Source organism: Pelodiscus sinensis, chromosome 22 (assembly GCF_049634645.1).
Source record: "Pelodiscus sinensis isolate JC-2024 chromosome 22, ASM4963464v1, whole genome shotgun sequence".
In the NCBI taxonomy this organism is placed as follows: Eukaryota; Metazoa; Chordata; order Testudines; family Trionychidae; genus Pelodiscus; species Pelodiscus sinensis.
The window spans coordinates 17,413,988-17,431,451 of NC_134732.1; the positions used below are offsets into that span (position 1 = coordinate 17,413,988).

General features: G+C 53.4%; 2 protein-coding genes across 3 annotated transcripts in view; both read right to left on the reverse strand.

Moving 5' to 3' along the window:
- Positions 1 to 5,130, reverse strand: part of SARDH (sarcosine dehydrogenase) — a 120,413-nt gene extending 115,283 nt beyond the window's left edge. The window contains exons 1-2 of the mRNA XM_075905253.1: positions 4,974 to 5,130; positions 81 to 408 (exon numbers count right to left, since the gene is read on the reverse strand). Coding sequence (XP_075761368.1) covers positions 81 to 402 — 322 coding nt within the window. The 5' untranslated portion in view covers positions 403 to 408; positions 4,974 to 5,130. The remainder of the gene's footprint in view (positions 1 to 80; positions 409 to 4,973) is intronic.
- Positions 5,131 to 10,774: 5,644 nt separating this feature from the next.
- Positions 10,775 to 17,464, reverse strand: part of VAV2 (vav guanine nucleotide exchange factor 2) — a 409,172-nt gene continuing 402,482 nt past the window's right edge. For both annotated transcript variants that reach the window (XM_075905174.1, XM_075905173.1), the window contains one exon: positions 10,775 to 16,042. In XM_075905174.1, coding sequence (XP_075761289.1) covers positions 15,998 to 16,042 — 45 coding nt within the window. In that variant the 3' untranslated portion in view covers positions 10,775 to 15,997. The remainder of the gene's footprint in view (positions 16,043 to 17,464) is intronic.

Below are 17,464 nucleotides of genomic sequence, written 5' to 3' on the forward strand. Positions count from 1 at the left end.
TCAAGCGCCACACACATGCCAGCTCTGAGAGGGGCATCCCCGTGGGTCCAAGACCGCCCCTCCCGCGGAGCTCTGCTCACCCGCCGTGTGCCAGGTGGTGCCCGACGTCAGACGGTCTCTTTCCAGAAGGACCGCGCTGCTCACCCCCATCCTGGCCAGGTGGTAGACGGTTTGGCATCCCAAACTGCCTCCGCCCACCACCACCACCTCGGCTGATTCCGGGAGCGGCCTGGTCGGCCCTTTTCCGGGAGGCCCTTCTTCCTTCAGAGTCGTGAGGTAAGGGACGCTCTTCTCGGCCGTCTGGCCGGCCCCGCTGCTGAAGCACCTGAGGCGGAGGTTTCTCCCAGCGGCTGGCCTCTGGCGGGAGGCAGCGGTTCGGACCACGGCGCTGAGGTAAGCCATGGTAACCTGGGATTCCAAAGACAAACCTTTAATGGACCAAGCCTAATCTCACCATGCACAGGGTCGGATTAACTCTGCTGAGGGCTCAGGGCTATTAGATTTTGTAGACCCCCCCCCCCCCAAGGCTCTGGGGTAAGGGAGCTCAGGGCAGAGGTGGGGATGTGGCGTCGGGGAGGGAGTTAGTGTGTAGGAGACGGTTTAGGGCAGGAGGTGGGGGCATGGGATCAGAGAGGGTGTTAGGGTGTGTGAGGGGCTCAGGGCTGGGGCAGGGGGTTGTGTGCAGGGAGGGAGTTATGGGATGGGAGGGGGCTTAAGGCAGGAGATGGGGGTGTGAGGCTTGGGGGCAGGAGTTAAGGTGAAGGAGGGGCTCTGGGAAGGAGGCGGAGGTGTGGGTGTGGGAGGGAGGGAGGGTGTGTGGGGGCTCAGGGCAGGAGGTGGAGGTGTGGGGTGAGGGAGCGAGGGTGTGTGGGGGCTCGGGCAGGAGGTGGAGGTGTGGGGTGAGGGAGCGAGGGTATGTGGGGGCTCAGGGCAGGAGGTGAAGGTGTAGGGTTTGGGAGGGAGATGGGGCATGTGAGGACTCGGGGCAGGAGGTGCGGGTGTGGGGTGAGGGAGGATGTGGGGGGGGCTCAGGGCAGGAGGCAGAGGTGTGGGAGGGAGGGTGGGTGTGGGGGGCTCAGGGCAGGAGGGAGAAGTGTGGGGTGTGGGAGGGAGATGTGGTATGTGGGGGGTTCGGGGCAGGAGGCAGAGGTGTGGGGTGTGGGAGAGTGGGTGCGGGGGGGGGGCTCGGGGCAGGAGGAGGAGGTGTGGGAGGGAGATGGGGTATATGGGGATTCGGGGCAGGAGGCGGTGTGGGAGGGTGGGTGTGGGGGGGCTTGAGGCAGGAGGCAGAGGTGTGGGGGGGCTCGGGGCAGGAGGCGGAGATGTAGGGTGTGGGAGGGAGATGGGGTATGTGGGGGTTCGGGGCAGGCGGTGGAGGTGTGGGAAGGCGGGTGTGGGGGGGCTCGGGGCGGGAGGCGGAAGTGTGGGGTGTGGGAGGACAGATGTGGGGGAGCTTGGGGCAGGAGGCGGAGGTGTGGGGTGTGGGGGGGCTTGGGGCGGGAGGCGGAAGTGTGGGGCGTGGGAGGGAGATGGGGCATGTGGGGGCTCGGGGCAGGAGGCGGAGGTGTGGGGTGTGGGGGGGCTTGGGGCGGGAGGCAGAAGTGTGGGGCGTGGGAGGGAGATGGGGCATGTGGGGGCTCGGGGCAGGAGGCGGAGGTGTGGGGTGTGGGAGGACAGATGTGGGGGAGCTTGGGGCAGGAGGCGGAGGTGTGGGGTGTGGGGGGGCTCGGGGCAGGAGGCGGAGGTGTGGGGTGTGGGGGGGCTCGGGGCAGGAGGCGGAGGTGTGGGGCGTGGGAGGGAGATGGGGCATGTGGGGGCTCGGGGCAGGAGGCGGAGGTGTGGGGTGTGGGAGGACAGATGTGGGGGAGCTTGGGGCAGGAGGCGGAGGTGTGGGGTGTGGGGGGGCTCGGGGCAGGAGGCGGAGGTGTGGGGTGTGGGGGGGCTCGGGGCAGGAGGCGGAGGTGTGGGGTGTGGGAGGGAGATGGGGCATGTGGGGGCTCGGGGCAGGAGGCGGAGGTGTGGGGCGTGGGAGGGAGATGGGGCATGTGGGGGCTCGGGGCAGGAGGCGGAGGTGTGGGGTGTGGGAGGGAGATGGGGCATGTGGGGGCTCGGGGCAGGAGGCGGAGGTGTGGGGTGTGGGAGGGAGATGGGGCATGTGGGGGCTCAGGGCAGGAGATGGGGTCTAGGAGGGAGTTCGGGTGCGGAAGGGGGCTCAGGGCTAAGGTGGGGGTTGGGTGCAAAGTGCTCATCTGGGGCAGCTCCTGTTTGGTGGCGCAGGCCCCTGTGAAGGGAGGGGGCAGGCGGCTCTATGCACTGCCCTACGCTTGCCTGAAGGCACCACCCACCACATCTCTCATTGGCTGGGAATCATGGCCAATGGGAGCCGCGGGGGGTGGAGCCTGCATGCAAGGGAAGTGGATGGATTGAGCATCCTGGTGCTTGCAGCTCCAGCCTGAGGGGAAAAGCAGCATGTGGAGCCATCTCCCCTCTGCCAGACATGGCCAGAACGCAGGGGCATAATGGTTGCAGCCCAGGGCCCCGGGCTAAGGAGGCCCTGCAAAAAGATCTGCAATTTTGGCATTCTGGAGATTTTTTGTGGGGCCACCCTTAGCCCTGGGCTGCAGCCACTAAAGTCCCTTTCTTAATCCAGCCTTGGCCAGGCGTTACCAATACAAAAGACTACACCAGAGTTATCGTCGTACTGTTTGGATTGCCCCTCATGGGACAGGCCCCCATTGTGCCAGGTGCTGTACAAACACAGAACAACATCAGCAAAAAGATGGTCCCTGCTCTACGGCCACAGCCTGGAATTTCAGATCACAAGTGGCTTTGGCGCAAGATGGAAGTGCTGGGGGAGGAATGAAAAAGAGAATCACGTGACGTCTCCCTGGCCCCAGCTCCTCAAAACCCTGGTAGCCACACACCCACTGTGTCCCTCACACCAGGAGCACATGAAACACATTTGCCACAAGGGATAGCTTCCCATCAAGGACAGACCTGCTAACAAACAGCAGCTGCCCAACGCAAACACTAAAGCAGTCACCTGAAGTATCCACCTTCCATTGGCAGAGGCTTGCCAGCGGTAATGGACCAAAGAACCGGGGCATTTCTAAAGCCCCTAATCTATTCTGCACACACAAGAGTAACTCCCCCCGCCCCCACCCTGAGCTTTTAGGAGCTTGAAGCACTTGGCAGTTAGATTGTAAACTCTTTAGGCCAGGGAACCCTCTTTTGGTTTTGTTTGCACAGCATTTAGCTCAGTAGGGTCCTGAGCTAAGCCCGGGGCTTCCAAGTACCACAGTAATACCCAGGAGTTTTTTGCAATCGGGGTGCCATCAACACAACGAAGGGAGCCCCTAGAAACAAACCCCAGCCAGCCCTGCCCGTGGCCAAACAAGGTAGGTGAAGTGCAGGCCTGCCAACAGTAATGCCAGGCCCCAGGATAGGACGGTCAGCGGGTCCCCACCTACACACAAGCCATGGACAGGGTCCGCCTGACATCTGACTGGTGACCAACGAGCTGCCGGTTGCGCTGTTGGTCACCGTCTTCCGGCATGGCCAGGACTTCCTCATGCCCACCTAGCATGGCCACCAACTGCCTGCTCATGCGAACCCAAAGGCCCTTCCCTTGCCCCCTTCCCCACCCTTCTCTGAGACTACACCCCTGTCCAACCCCCTTTTCTGAAGCCCCACCCCCCTCACCCCATCCCTGCCCCCTCCCTCGCTTTGCTCTCCTCTACCCTCACTCGCTTTCCCCAGGTTGCAGCAGAAGGTTGGGATGCAGGAGGGGGGGCAGGCTCTGGGAGTGAGTTGGGGTGCAGGAGGGGGTGGAGGGTGGGGGTATGGGAGGCAGTTGGTCACGGGGTTGGGGCAGGGGGTTAGGGAGTGGTAGGGCGAGAGGGGTGCGGTAAGAGGTGAGGGGTGCAGTAAGAGGTGAGGGGTGCAGCGCTTACACTGGGCAGCTCCCAAAAGTGACCAGCTCACCCCTCTGGCAGTGCTCCTAGACTGGGGGCCTTTTTGCATGCCCCTACTCACAAGAACCGCCCCCACAGCTCCTGGCCAATGGGAGCTGCAGGGTTGGCGCTTGGGGTAGGGGCAGTGCCTGGAGGCCACATCCCCTACTCCATGGCTGCAGGAACATGCCAGCGGCGTCTGGGAGTGGTGTGGAGTGAGGGTGGGTAAGAAGCTGCCTTAGCCCCACTGCAATTGCCCCCTTTGTGCCACCCCTCACCCCGGTCGGCAGTCCTGGTGAAGTGTTGCAGAGAGAGACGGAGAATCCATTACTGGGTGAAACCTCTCCTCCTCCTCTCTCCTGCCCCCAACCACATGCATGTACCCCGCCTGCCTGCTCTGCCTGTGAGCTGGCATGAGGCTCTGGCCCCAGAGGCAGGTTTGGGGGTGTTGTTTCACCTCCTCCCTCCTGGCTTTAAGTCCTGCTCTGGGTCCATGTCCCTTCCCAGCTCTTGCAGAGTCAGCAGGGCTAAGGATTCCTTGCCAGGGAACCCAAAGACCCCAGAGACCCGTGACTTCGGCCAGCAGCTCCCGGCTCCCTGTCACACGGAGTGGAAAAGTTTCGCTCCACTCGGTACTGAATAAGCAGCCAGACCCCCCCAGCCAGACCCCTTATTACTCTGCCAGAGGTTGATATTCCCGTCTCGGAGCTCCAAGAAACTCTTCCCCCTGCCACCGCCTTTCAAAAGAAAATCCAACCGTGCAAAATGCTGTGAGCCCTGGTCTTGGGCCCTGCTCCTCAGATTTAGGAGAGTCTGGGCTTGCCATGAGCTTCGCAGCCTGAAACATTTAAGACAATCTCATCTCCGAGTCAGTCCCAGGGACCCTTTGGCTGCTCAGACGGATACAACCCTCTCTGTACTGATTTCCCCTCCGCTTAGGCAGGCTCGGCTTTGCCTGCTGGCACCCTGGGCTGGCTGAGCAGAAGGCCCAGCTGTCCAAAGGAGTCCAGTTCACTTTACCTGGGCAGGTGGCTGCGAGGTGCTTGTTTCCTCTGAAGCTCTCCTGCTGCCTCTCACACACACGCTCCGAGCAGTAACTTGGTGCTTGAGAGAACTGCAGCCAGACTTCAGTCACTGCTGCTGCTGGCCAGTTACAACTATTCCCAGAGTCTGGGAAGTCAGGCCAGTCCCACGTGCACTGGCTTATGGGGTAAAGGGAGGGATATTGCGCTGCTGTTGGTTAGCAGAGACTGAAGGCTGCAAGGATCAGAGCTGTTAGCGATGGAGAAGCCCTTTTAGCTTGCTCACTCTCTTCCTTCTGACCAAGGCAGGGGACAAAACCAAAAGCCCAGCTGGGAACTGAACACAGAGCCCAGATGGCTTTCCTCTGGGCTTGGCACAGCGGCCTGCCATCTGTTACGGGCAGAAAGAGCATCCAGGAAGGAGGCGCCACATCTGAACAGTCAACCCAATTTTCCTGCTGTTAAATTAACCTCCTGCCCTTAGAATGTCAGCAGAGTAAAATCAAACCGGGACTAGAGTTTTAACTGGAATTGGACGCAGGCTGCGCTATCCAAAGCTGGGGTTCAGACATTGGTGCGCTCTAATTTTTTTTCCCACTCGTGTGCAGAATAAATTTTGTTGGGTGCACCGAGGCATGTGGCGATGTGCACCACCAGTATAAACATGTGCTGTCGTCTGTGAGCACCCTAGTAATCAGCGGGGTGGCATTGAAATCTCCCCTGGGCAGCCCAAGCGCTCATCTTACAGAGAACACTGGTTCAGATCCCAAACGTTTTTTTAAAAAACCATTTTATTGAGAACTTTCTCCCCCTCCAGATTATTATTTATATTACCAAGGTGCCTAGAGTTCCCAAATGCGATCGGGTCCCTTTGGGCAGAGTACAAACACAGGGTAAACTGGGTGGGGCAGGCTAGCTCAGAACAAGTCATTCTGATGAAAACCCCAATCAGCAGGATACAGAGATGCAACTAAGCAAGACTCTTGCTGCATGCTTTTAGATCCTGCTTGCAATTATTTTTTATTTGACCCAGGAAAAACTCAGGGTAGAATCATTATATTTCTAATTTGAGGGACATTTGACTATCCCGAACATGCTGAGACCGATGCGTCTACAACTACACTATATATATATTTGTACTTCCCATATATCCCTCAGAGGTTGGGTTTAGAAGTGATCTCGTGTTATGATGAGCCATTATAGCTAAGGGCAAAGGTTCTAAAACTTTCCAAACTAGACCCTTTCAAGACTCTTGTGTACCCCCAAGTTTCACCTCACTTAAAAACTCACAAACATCCCACTCTCCCTACCTTTAATATCATCAATTCACAGACACTTACCTTCCTTCCTCCCCCTCCCCCCCCCCCCCCCCCCCCGCATCCCCCTTCTGTTCTGCAATGTGATTTGTCCTTTTCATATTTGTTCATTTTTTTAATTGTATCCTTTGGTATATATGGTTGTGACTATTTTCTTCCACTATTTGATCTGAGGAAGTGGGTCTGGCCCACGAAAGCTCATCACCTAATAAACCATCTTGTTAGTCTTTAAAGTGCTACATTGTCCTGCATTTTGCTTTAAAAACTACTTACTTACAAAATCAGACCTAAAACGTCACAGCACTCTATTACTGACAAATGGGTTACTTTCTCCTTTTTATCATCTAATTATAAAATAAATCAATTAGAATATAAATGCCATACTCACATTTCAGGGTACAGTGTACAGAGCAGTAGGAACAAGTCCATAAGAAATTTTAGTTTGTACTGACTTTACTAGGGCTTTTGATGTCACTTGTAGTAAAACTAGGCTAATATCCAGCTGAGTTGATGCACCCACTGAAAGACCTGTGTGTACCGTGGGGCCACTTCAAAAAAGATGCGTATGGGCCGCTCCGGTTTGTTTATCTAAAGGCTGCTTCTTGCTGTTCCCCTTGGCTGGAAATGGCAAACCGGAGCCATGAGGTTCTGTGGCTACAGAGCCTTTAGATAAACAAACCAGAGCAGCTTTCTCAAAGAGAACCACTGACCTCCGGCATATGACAACAGCTTGGGATGCTCATCAAATTCAAAGCAGATCTAGGGACCAGTGATTAAAAGGCCCATGTCTAATGGTGTCTCGACTACATTGCTGCTCTTGGCCAATTTTACCAGAACTGAAGTCATACTTGTGGGTGCAAGACTGATCTTTGTTCCCACGTTCCACACATGGATTGTGTTCTTGTCACCAGAGCTGGGAATGCCCTGCGGATGGAGAAACGAAATATTGTCTGAGAACCGGCCGGCGTTTTCTAGGTCCTGACACACCTTGTAGTTAATGCACAAATGAATTAGTCCCTCATGCTGCAAAAATCACAGCTCACGACAAACCCAGTGCTGGAAGCACAGGGCCATTTTACTGCTGCCAGAAGGTGGTGTCAAGCTGCATGTGGCTCTTTGTACCAGCTGAATTCCTAAAAGGAAGGTGATAGAGATGTAGCCGTGTTAGTCTGGTGTTGCTGAAACAAAATACAGGACTGTGTAGCACTTTAAAGACTAACAAGATGGTTTATTAGATGATGAGTTTCGTGGGCCAGACCCACTTCCTCAGATCAAACAGTGGAAGAAAATAGTCTTCCACTCTTGGATCTGAGGAAGTGGGTCTGGCCCATGAAACTCATCATCTAATAAACCATCTTGTTAGTCTTTGAAGTGCTACACAGTCCTGTATTTTGTTTTAAAAGGAAGGTGAGATGACAGAAGGGCCTATCTAAATTACAGGCGGCTGCAGAGTCTCCGCTATCGACCCAAGTGCACAGGGAGCAGAAGACTTGGGTTCTGCAGTCCAGGGTGGGCAGGTCACATCCCCCTTGTGTGCCTCAGTTTCCCCGTCAAATGAGGCTCGAGCTGCAGCCCAGCCCGGGGGCGGCTCAGATCTCTGGCTAAGGGCGATGCGAGCCGTTGTGGTGACCGGCTTTGTACCGGACTCCTTCGGGGGAAGCCCACGACGCGCGTCCATCGCCAAGATCTGCAGCGCCTCTGTGCCTCTCAGCTGTTCGGAGGCAGCGCGGGTCCTGCTGGCGCTCATGGTCGGCCTGCGTTGCTCGCACGTGTACAGCGTGCAAGAGAGCCAGGCTCTCGGAGAGGGGAGGTGGCTGCGCGCCGGGCTCTTACTGGCTCCCAGGGGCCGGGGGTGGGAGGCGGGGACATGCCGAGTCAGCAGCTGTGCTGGAGCGGGTGCAGCCCCAGACTCTGTCTCCGTGTCGGTGGAGCCCAGCAGCCGGAATCAGCTGAATCTCTTTGCTTCGGATCAGAGGCAGCCTGAGCTCCTCCCTCGGCCGCGGCTCTTGTCCCATCTCAAGGACGGCACTTGCAGCATGTGTCTGCTTGTCACCAGCCTGGTGCATGCCCAGGTACAGGGGCAACTGCCTCTGCCCTGAGCCAGGTGGAAAACAACTGTTTCTCTGCTTGGCTTTCTGCCTCCACCCCTGTGCCTGAAACTCCCAGCTGATCAGATTTCCCATTGAAATAACAGTGGGAAACCGACTTTCCTGAAACACCCAGGCTGTGTCTAGACTGGCAAGTTTTTCCGCAAAATCATTTGATTTTGCGGAAAAACTTGCCAGCTGTCTACACTGGCCGCTTGAATTTGCGCAAGAGCACTGACTTTCTACTGTCTGAAATCAGTGCTTCTTGCGCAAATACTGTGCTGCTCCCGTTCTGGCAAAAGTCTTTTTCCGAAGGACTTGCGCAAAAGGGCCAGTGTAGACAGCACGGTACTGTTTTCCGCAAAAAAGCCCCGATCGTGAAAATGGCGATCGGGGCTTTTTTGCGGAAAACCGCGTCAAGATTGGCCACGGACGCTTTTCCGCAAAAAATGCTTTTGCGGAAAAGCATCCTGCCAATTCAGACGTGATTTTTCCGAAAATGCTTTTAACGGAAAACTTTTGCCATGTAGCCCCCGTGATGCTGACCCCTAGTGGGCCAGCTTGCCCCTTCTGTTTACCTCCCCTCTCCCCATTCGCTAAAAGAGCCATTCCACGCATTGAGCTCCTTACATAGCCTCCGGCGCAGCACTGAGATCCCAGACACCTTCCCAGGAGCAGAAGGATTTTGTCTTATCCAGCCCTGCTGCTGTGCAGCCCCCTTGGGGTTCAAGGGATTGGAGCCAGGAGTGGCAGCGACTACCATTGTCTTGGTCTGGAGCTGAGAGGGGAAAGTCTCCTTCCCCCCTCCTCAGCCGTGCAGCTCCAGGTGGCTGTCTCTTGGCTCAGAATTCTACCGGTTAACCTCTCTAGTCCAGCACTTCCTGGTCTGGAAACATCCATCGTCCGGAATGATGTTAGTGAGCCGGATGTCCACTTTCCATGGGTGTGGCCAAGTTTCCTGCAATCCCATAAAGTTTGTTTACAAGTGTCCTGTGAAGTTGTTTAGCTCCAATTTACCCCTGAATGTCTTCTAAGCGCACAGTGAGCAGTGGAAGGGTTGGCCATGCTGCCAGACAATATTGACCTCCCGTGGTTCAGAAAATTCTCTGGTTCAGCACCAGTCTGGTCGCAGGGGTGCCAGATTAGAGAGGTTCAACATGTAGTAAGTTTGAGGCTCGGGGAAGGGCACAAAGTTCTCAGGCATGAGCCAATGGACTAGCTTCTGGCCAAGTGATGGGGAAGGCTCTGATGCTTCGCGTCTCCTACGGCATTGTGGGTCTGGCTTTGGTTCTCTATCTACAGCTCTGGTGCTGTTGGGATTTGGCTCAGGGTTATGGCTGACTGATCAGAATGGAAGAGCCCATGGGATAGGTTCCACGTGAAGGTTCACAGATGGCCCGTCTTGGCCCATAAAAATGGGCGTCAGTGTCTGGGGGGAGGTTTGGCTGGGGCGACTGGAACGTTCCCCGTATGAGTCACATTGAAAGGACCCTCGACTGCTTAGGAGCTGTTTTCTGAATCCGCTCCGAAACTTTGCCAAGAAAGCGAAATGTCACCAGCGAACATTCTGCTGCCGCTAGCAAGTTCTCCCAGCGAATGTGTGTGCGGAGGGATTGTTAAAGGCTATTGCTGGAGAGTCAAAGAGAAAGCAGCCGGGACGCTATTTCATCAATATTTTATTATTAATTAAATTATATGGCCCCTTCATAGTGAAATCTTGGGTCCCCCCTTCTCTGGTGCAACAGGTCTAACTCTATGCGGCTAGCTGACTTTTACAACATTAGAGAATGCTACTGGATTCAGGATACGACTTTCTGACATAACTAAAGGCCATGCAGAGTTAAGATTGATCGCGCAGAAACCTGCACGTAAAAGCCCATCGAGGCAAAGAGGAGCAACGCGGTTACCCTAACTGCCGGCTTAGCAGAATCTCAACGTAGCAAGAATTCTAAGTGACCGTATTATCAATGCACGTGCATTTTTAATTTACCCAGAAAATGAAAACAATTGCTGGGGGGGGACACAAAGAAAAAGGCTCACTGTGCAAAGCACAGCAGGCTTTTTAAAACCAGATTGGTTGTTTCATTGGAAAACATAAGTTTTCAGCCTGTAATAATAAATTTTTCTTTAAGGTTTGGGAAGAGATATGCAGCCTCATATTCCAGGATATAAGCAGTGAACCTCACATTAGTTAATCAGGACCCAACTTTACTCTCGGTAGATTATCTCCTGGCTACCTGGAGCAGAGTTCCTTCATCTTCTGAAGCAGCTGGGGCTAGGCACTGTTGGAGAAAGGAAACTGGATTACATGGGCCAGGGTCAGACCTATTCTGGTAGTACCTATCTTCCTATAGCAAACATTTTGAATCAAGACGTCCAACATGAAACCAACCCTCTTATGCAGAAAAGAATGTAAGTTTATTTGCAGTAAAAACCATGGTTGGGGAAAAAAATTCGATCAGCAAAATTACACTTCCGTTTTGTTGCGGGATTTCCTTTGATGTGCTGTAACTGAAAAAGATCTGGAAAACCTCATGCAAGAAGGGTTTCTAAGTAGCAGCTAAAGTTTCTATTCCAGCATTACAAGCTATTCCAAATGATTTCCAAATTCTGAGCTAGAAACTATTCCATAAACAAACTTTGTATTTTAAACTCCCTCCATCCACCCCCTCTATTTCAATTAGTGCAGTGCAAAGGAAAAAAAACCTCAAGGAATTTACATATTATTTTCCAACATATCCCGTTACAATTTTGAATGGTCTGCGATGAACTAAAATATATATACAATTTTCTTGCCATCATAAAAAACATTTCTCCTTCTTATTCACAGATATATATCATGGCAATTGGCTGAATAATTACTTACAAACAAGAAAAATCTTTTTAACAAGTTTCTTACAACAGTAAAATAGAGAGCGAGAGAGACAGAGAGAGATTTTTCTGAGGAATGACTAATTTTGACTGAGAGCGAGGATGGAGAGTCATTCCCGGTTATAGACAGATACTGTGTCTATTACATAGTTTGGTAACTGGCAAAGATACTATCCATGCTACAAGAAAGAATGAATATGGCTCCAGTGATATGGAATGCATGCTTTTTTAAAATACGGGTTATCTGTTCACAGTCCCTCATAATTTAAAAATGTTTTTGAACAACAGAAATGTTAAACAACAGGCTCAGTGAAGGCGTAAGAAGTGTCCGGGACATAAATGACCCATCTTGAATTTTCTTCCCTTTGATCCATTTTTCGTTGGGTCTTCTGAACCCAAATCATGCCCTCATTGCTACAGAAGGTTGAATCAGGCCCTGTGGTTTGTCTTGCGGCTGGTGATTTTTGGGTGCCTAACTTGTGACATCTTAAAGACTTTTCCTCCCAGGGAGACGATCCTCAGTGATTTTTGGAAATCAGGACCCTTGAAGTCATCTCAAGATGGGCACCCAAAATCACTAATCAGTCTGAGAAGCTTGGCCTGTAAACTGGGATTCTCAAAGGAGCTCAATGCACGTGGGTACCCAACTCCCAATTCCCTTTCAATGGGAGCTAAGCCCGCATCTCAGGGGCTTGTCTAGATGAGGGGACACTTAAGGAAATTAATCTGAATTAACTAACGGTGTGATTTTACATTCGATTAGTTAAACTGAGTCAAGCCACTGTGTGGTCCCCCGTTTGGAATGAAAGCGTTCCTAGCTAAATTCAAACTTAATTTCCAAAGTGAAGTAAACTCAACTGAATTAAAGGCCATTTTACTTCTAAATAAGAGCATCCACCCAAAGATTGAATGCAGTTTATCTAATCCACTTTAAAAAATGATTTTGAATTTATTTTCCAGAGACTATGTCTACACTGCAGAGTTTTTGTGCAAAAGTGGCTGTTTTTGCGCAAAAACTCGTGGAGCGTCCCCACCTCAAGTGCGTTTTTGTGCAAGAAAATTTACAGTGAATTGACAGAAGAGAGGGGTTTTTGCAGTATAGGTATTCCTCTTTCTCTGAGGAATATCTCCTTTTTGCGCAAGAAAATTTACAGTGAATTGACAGAACAGAGAGGTTTTTGCAGTACAGGTATTCCTCTTTCTACGAGGAATAACTCCTTTTTGTGCAAGAGATCTTACACAAAAAGGTGTGTGGGGATGGGAAACAGGGTTTTTTGCACAAAAATAGTCTATCTAAAGAAGCACAGGTGTCCTGGTGGCCATTCTGTGAATGGCAATCAGAGCTGTCTTGCAAGAGAGCTTCCATGCAGTCTGGACACGCTCTTGTGCAAGAAATTTTTGCGGAAGATCTCTTCCGCAAAAAGCTTCTTTCACAAGAAGCCTGCAGTGTAGCTGTAGCCCGAGTATCCCCATATATACAAATCCTTAGCCTCTTTTTAAGCTTCCTTCTCAAAAACTCTGCCTCATTCCCTTTCCATATTGACAGGGGGAGCTGACAAAAGTCAAAAGGTACAAAGGTCACGGACAATCAAGACTGAATTGGAATAAGTTGGCACCAGACAACAGCCTGTAACAAAACCACAAAAGATCTGGCAGCTCAGTTCTTTCTACCACTCTGCAAGCAAAATGCATGAGGACCAACAAATTGCAACGCCCACCTGGGTGCAGGGATGTTTAGATGGTGGCGTTTGGGCAGCAAGCTCAGTCAGTCCTAGTGTCGAGTTCAACTAAAATTATTTTCTAATCCATGTGAGCATTTCACTGGCAGCTTTGGCATAAGGAAGAATGAGCAAGTGGGGAGCTTACAGTGATCAAGATGGAACACAGGAAAACATAAAACCCCAACTCCAATATCAAAGCAAGCAGTAAAATCGTTCAACTCGTGTCTTGCCTCTAAACCATAATTTACCGTCAAAGGTAGTTTGTTTCCCTTTTTACTCAGTGTACAGACTTCTCCTTTTGGCTTTAATATCCCAGTTTGGCAGCAGTTTTGCTCCTGTGATTTTACAGATTAGACCTGGCGCATTTGCAGACTGGCTAGATACCATTTCTGTATTCATCCGTCGTAAGACGCACGGGGCTGCATTTCTCTAAAGGTGATCCCCTAGGTTGCCACACGCCTGAAGTCCGTTAGGCCAGTGCAAACCTAGAGCTCCTCTGGATTTACATCAGTGCCAACGAGAGCAGAATCTGGCCCCGAGAACCTCAAAGGCCAGGAGCAAAATCTCAAAGCTGTTGGGCTGCAGAAAAAACATGAGCGATGGGAGCAAGCCCTAAAAAGAGCACTGAGGGCGCACCTATACTAGAAGCTTAAGTCGACCTATCATAGGCTGACTTACACGTGCAGTGGCTCATGTGTGCACTACTCTCCTGTTGGTGCTGCGGGTCCTCATCTGAAGCGCATCCTCTAACGTAAGGGAGAGTGGGAACTTGGGACTCTCAGCTCCACATGCACTTCCTGGTGGCCCGACTGGTGCTGTGAAATTGACATGATCACCAGCCAACGCCGGAGGCATCCCGAAAAAGCCCTGCAGTCTAGCCGTACCCCCTAAAGATACCAACGGAAGTCGTACGGCCCTAGTAGAGGTGGCTATGTGGGTGTAACAGGCAACTGACATGGGCTCTGATGTAATTAGTCAATGTAAGCTGCCTGGGGTTGACCTAACTCTGCAGCGTAGAGCAAGCCTCATCTAAAGCAGCGGTTGTCAAACTTTTTTTCTCATTACCCAGGTGAAGAAAATTGTTGATGCCCAGGACTCAACATAATTTGACTACAGTGTGGTCTCTGGGATGGGGTGGAGGATGAGAGCTTTGGGGTGCTGGAGGGGGCTCCGGCTTTGGGGGGGGTAAGGAGGGGGCAGGAAGGGCTTCCCTAGAGTGACTCCTAGTCAGTGGTGCAGTGGGGGCGGGGGATGTGCTAAGGCAGCTCCTGCCTCTCTCGGCATCGCAGACCCTGCTGCGTCCCAGAGAGGGTTCCTAGCCGATGAGAGTGTAGAGCTAGTGCTTGGGGCAGAGGCAGTGCACGGAGCCCTGTGCACTCTCGTTCCCCTTCCCCCCCACCTAGGAGCCGGGCCTGCTGCTGGCTGCTTCTGCGGCACCACACAGGCTGCGGTGCCAGGATCGGCACGGAGCTGCCTTAGCCCCCCCACTGCTCACCTGATCCCCCTGCAGCAACAAGACCCAGCACCCGACATTCCACCCCCAGTCCTGGGTGGAGACCCCTGGTTTGAAAACCGCTGCTCTAAAGCAACAGGAGGAGAATTCCTGGGGCTTGGAAGTGGGGGAGGGTTCCTTGCTGTGGACACGTGGTTGTTTTGATCTGTGCGCTCTGGCAGGAAATGCTGGACAGCACCTGGCTGAGATCACGGGACTCTGAGACCGGGGGACAATTCTGCCTGTCGTAGGAAACGCACAAGGTGGAAAGCAAGCGACCCAGGAGTGTGTTATTCAGAGCAGTGTAACGACGAGAAAGACAATGTGAGGGACAACACTGTGCTCCCCTTTACAGGCTGTGGAGGGGAGCGATGGGAAGACCTTGGGCGTAACTTAAACGTGCTGGTTGGAGGGAGGAAAGAGAGACTCGTTCTTCAGATAACGAGGGATTCTGCCTGTGGCCATACTCAGATGAGTCAGCCCCATCCCGAGATCGATGAGGCGGGGATGTACCAGGGCTACATGGATGGGCCATTAGCCCGCCAGGGGCTGCTGCGGAGTACAGGATAGTGGGGCTGCGAATGGTGCGGGAGCTACTGCCGTATGTGCCACCCAGTATGTCCATGGCTCCTGAATGCTCTTCCCAGGGAAGGCACCATCTGCAGCCCTGGCGCACCCCCAGACATCCCGGCCCAGGCGGGACAGTCTGGGTGAAGCGCCGTCCATCCAGCCAGGGCAAAGCGAGTGGGATCAAAGCTGGTCCGAGAGAACGGACCTGGATGGCAAAACTGGGACTTTCGCATGCAGTGTGGGGGTGGCTGTCTCCAGGGTGTGACTTCACATCCGCCTCTCTCTCCAAAGCCTCGTTCCTCGTTTACCACGGGTGTCCCACTGAGCTCCCGGCGAGAGGCCTCCTCACCGTGCCTCTGCTCTGCTTCCCAGAGCCCCTCAGGAGGGCAGCCACGTGGGGCTCTGCCATCGAGCACGCTGACTGGGCAGGAAAGCCCATTACCCAGAAGGGTCGGTTCTCAAGCAGCAGGGCGGGAAGAGATTCTCCTCCTCGGGGCTGGCTTGCTCCCTCTCCGGAGAAATCTGAAATGCTCCCTCCACCCTCAGTCCCGGAGTGAGATTTCGGCCTCCGCCTCCCAGGAGCCCCAGGGTGGCTTTTGAAACACCCTCCATGAGGTGGGTGTGGATGACGTAGCTGAGCATAGCTGTGTTGAACTCTTCCACTCAAGCAAGGCTGTCGCGCGTGGACACTTCTGCTGCTGTTCCGGACAAACGTTGTCAAACAGGCTCAATCTCTTACACACAAGTGACACAATCCAGGACCGACAGCCCGTGGCACCCCCTGATGTGCGCGCACACGCTTTGCAGAGGACTGATGGTAGAACAATTCACAACAGACTTGTTGTTAAAATTGGAGGGGTTTTGATTGTGTTTCACTCAGAGCCCCGGGCGTTGGGACAACTGTGTACAGTCTGCAGCGGCTTGTGCTGGGCGCGCGGCGATTTCTGCCAGCGATCTCGTCTTCGTTACACTCCCTCCTCCTCCACGTAGGTCGAAGGAAACCAACCAATCTGCAGCAGAAATGGAAAGATGAGCGAACCCCTTCATCCCGGGCATGCAAAGGGATCCCCTCCCCAAACTGAGCAGAGACAAACATTCCCTGTGGAATGGGCTCCGTACCCTACCAGTTACGTTGCCTCAGAAGTCAGGTGCTGCCTTCGAAGGGTTGACACCTATACAATAGCTTTCTCCCAGCTATCTGGGGGCTGAGATTTTAGCCTGGGTGGAAGGAGCACTTGGTTCTCAGCGTAGTCCAGTAATTAGAACCTGGGACAGAGAGTCAGAAACCTGGGTCCTATTCCCGACTATGCTACTGATTCTGTCTGTACAGCGTCGTGCAAGCCTCCGTGCCTCAGTTTCCCCCATTGTTATAAAAGAAATGACCAACCTCCCCCTTAGAGGGCTGTTAGGTGGACTGACTCACTTTATCTGCAAAGCCTGATGGGAAGCACTGCAGAAAGACAGTGCATTGTTGTGAACAGCAGCATTACATTGTGGAGTAGTCATGCTGGAGGTTTTGCTTGCACCCAACACAACTGGCTGCTGTCTGTGATTCTGAGCCACGGACTTTCAAGAACTGTGTTTGTGTCAATTCCCAACATAAAGCCACCAGGTGGATCAGATCGAGCTGGCTGCCTGGCCTGAGTGACTGGCCCCAGCGCCGTTCCTGGGCTCTGTGCTTCCCTGCTTTTCGGTGGCACTGTCAGGTACAGCGCTTCTGAAAGGGAGGTCTCGTGGGAACCGTTGTACCGCATTGGCTGAGGACGGCTTCCATCAGGAGGAGGAAGGGAACGCTGGGGCGTTTCATGGTCAAGGGAAGCAAGCCAGAGAAGCCCATTACTTTCTCAGACCGGAATCCAGCTGCCTGCCTGCAACCCTGCTCTACGGACGCCTTTCCCATGAGTTCCACCTTCAGTAGATGGTGGAATTCTCTGTTACTCAGGCTACACCTGCCCTTCCAGGCAGGGCCCATACGCTGCGCCCGCCCTAGCACCGCTCTAAACCGTGGAGCAGATCGTGAGGAGAGACACTGCAGGACGTTAGGGGACGTGCCTTTCACTGCTCACTGCGCACCCAAGCCAGGCCTGCTCCCAGGTCTACACTGCTCTTTTGACATGGGCCGTGTCCCGTGGCCGCCCCAAGGTCAGAGCCTTTCCTCACCACATGGAAAGGCTCCCATGCTGTGGAGAGGATCTCAGAGGGGCAGGCAGTGGGGCAAAGCTTGGTAGCTCCAGCAGTGATGATTCCCCCTGGACAGAGACTTTTGCTGCTCTGCATAGCCACACGCCGCAGTGTGCATGCAGCCTGCAGAGTGTAGTGATATGTACAAGACATACTGCTGACAGAATCCCCAGGCCTATGTCAAAATGGGCAGTGTGGCCAGGAGGAGCAAGCACAAAACTGGGCGTCAGGCAGCCCTGGGTTCTAATCCC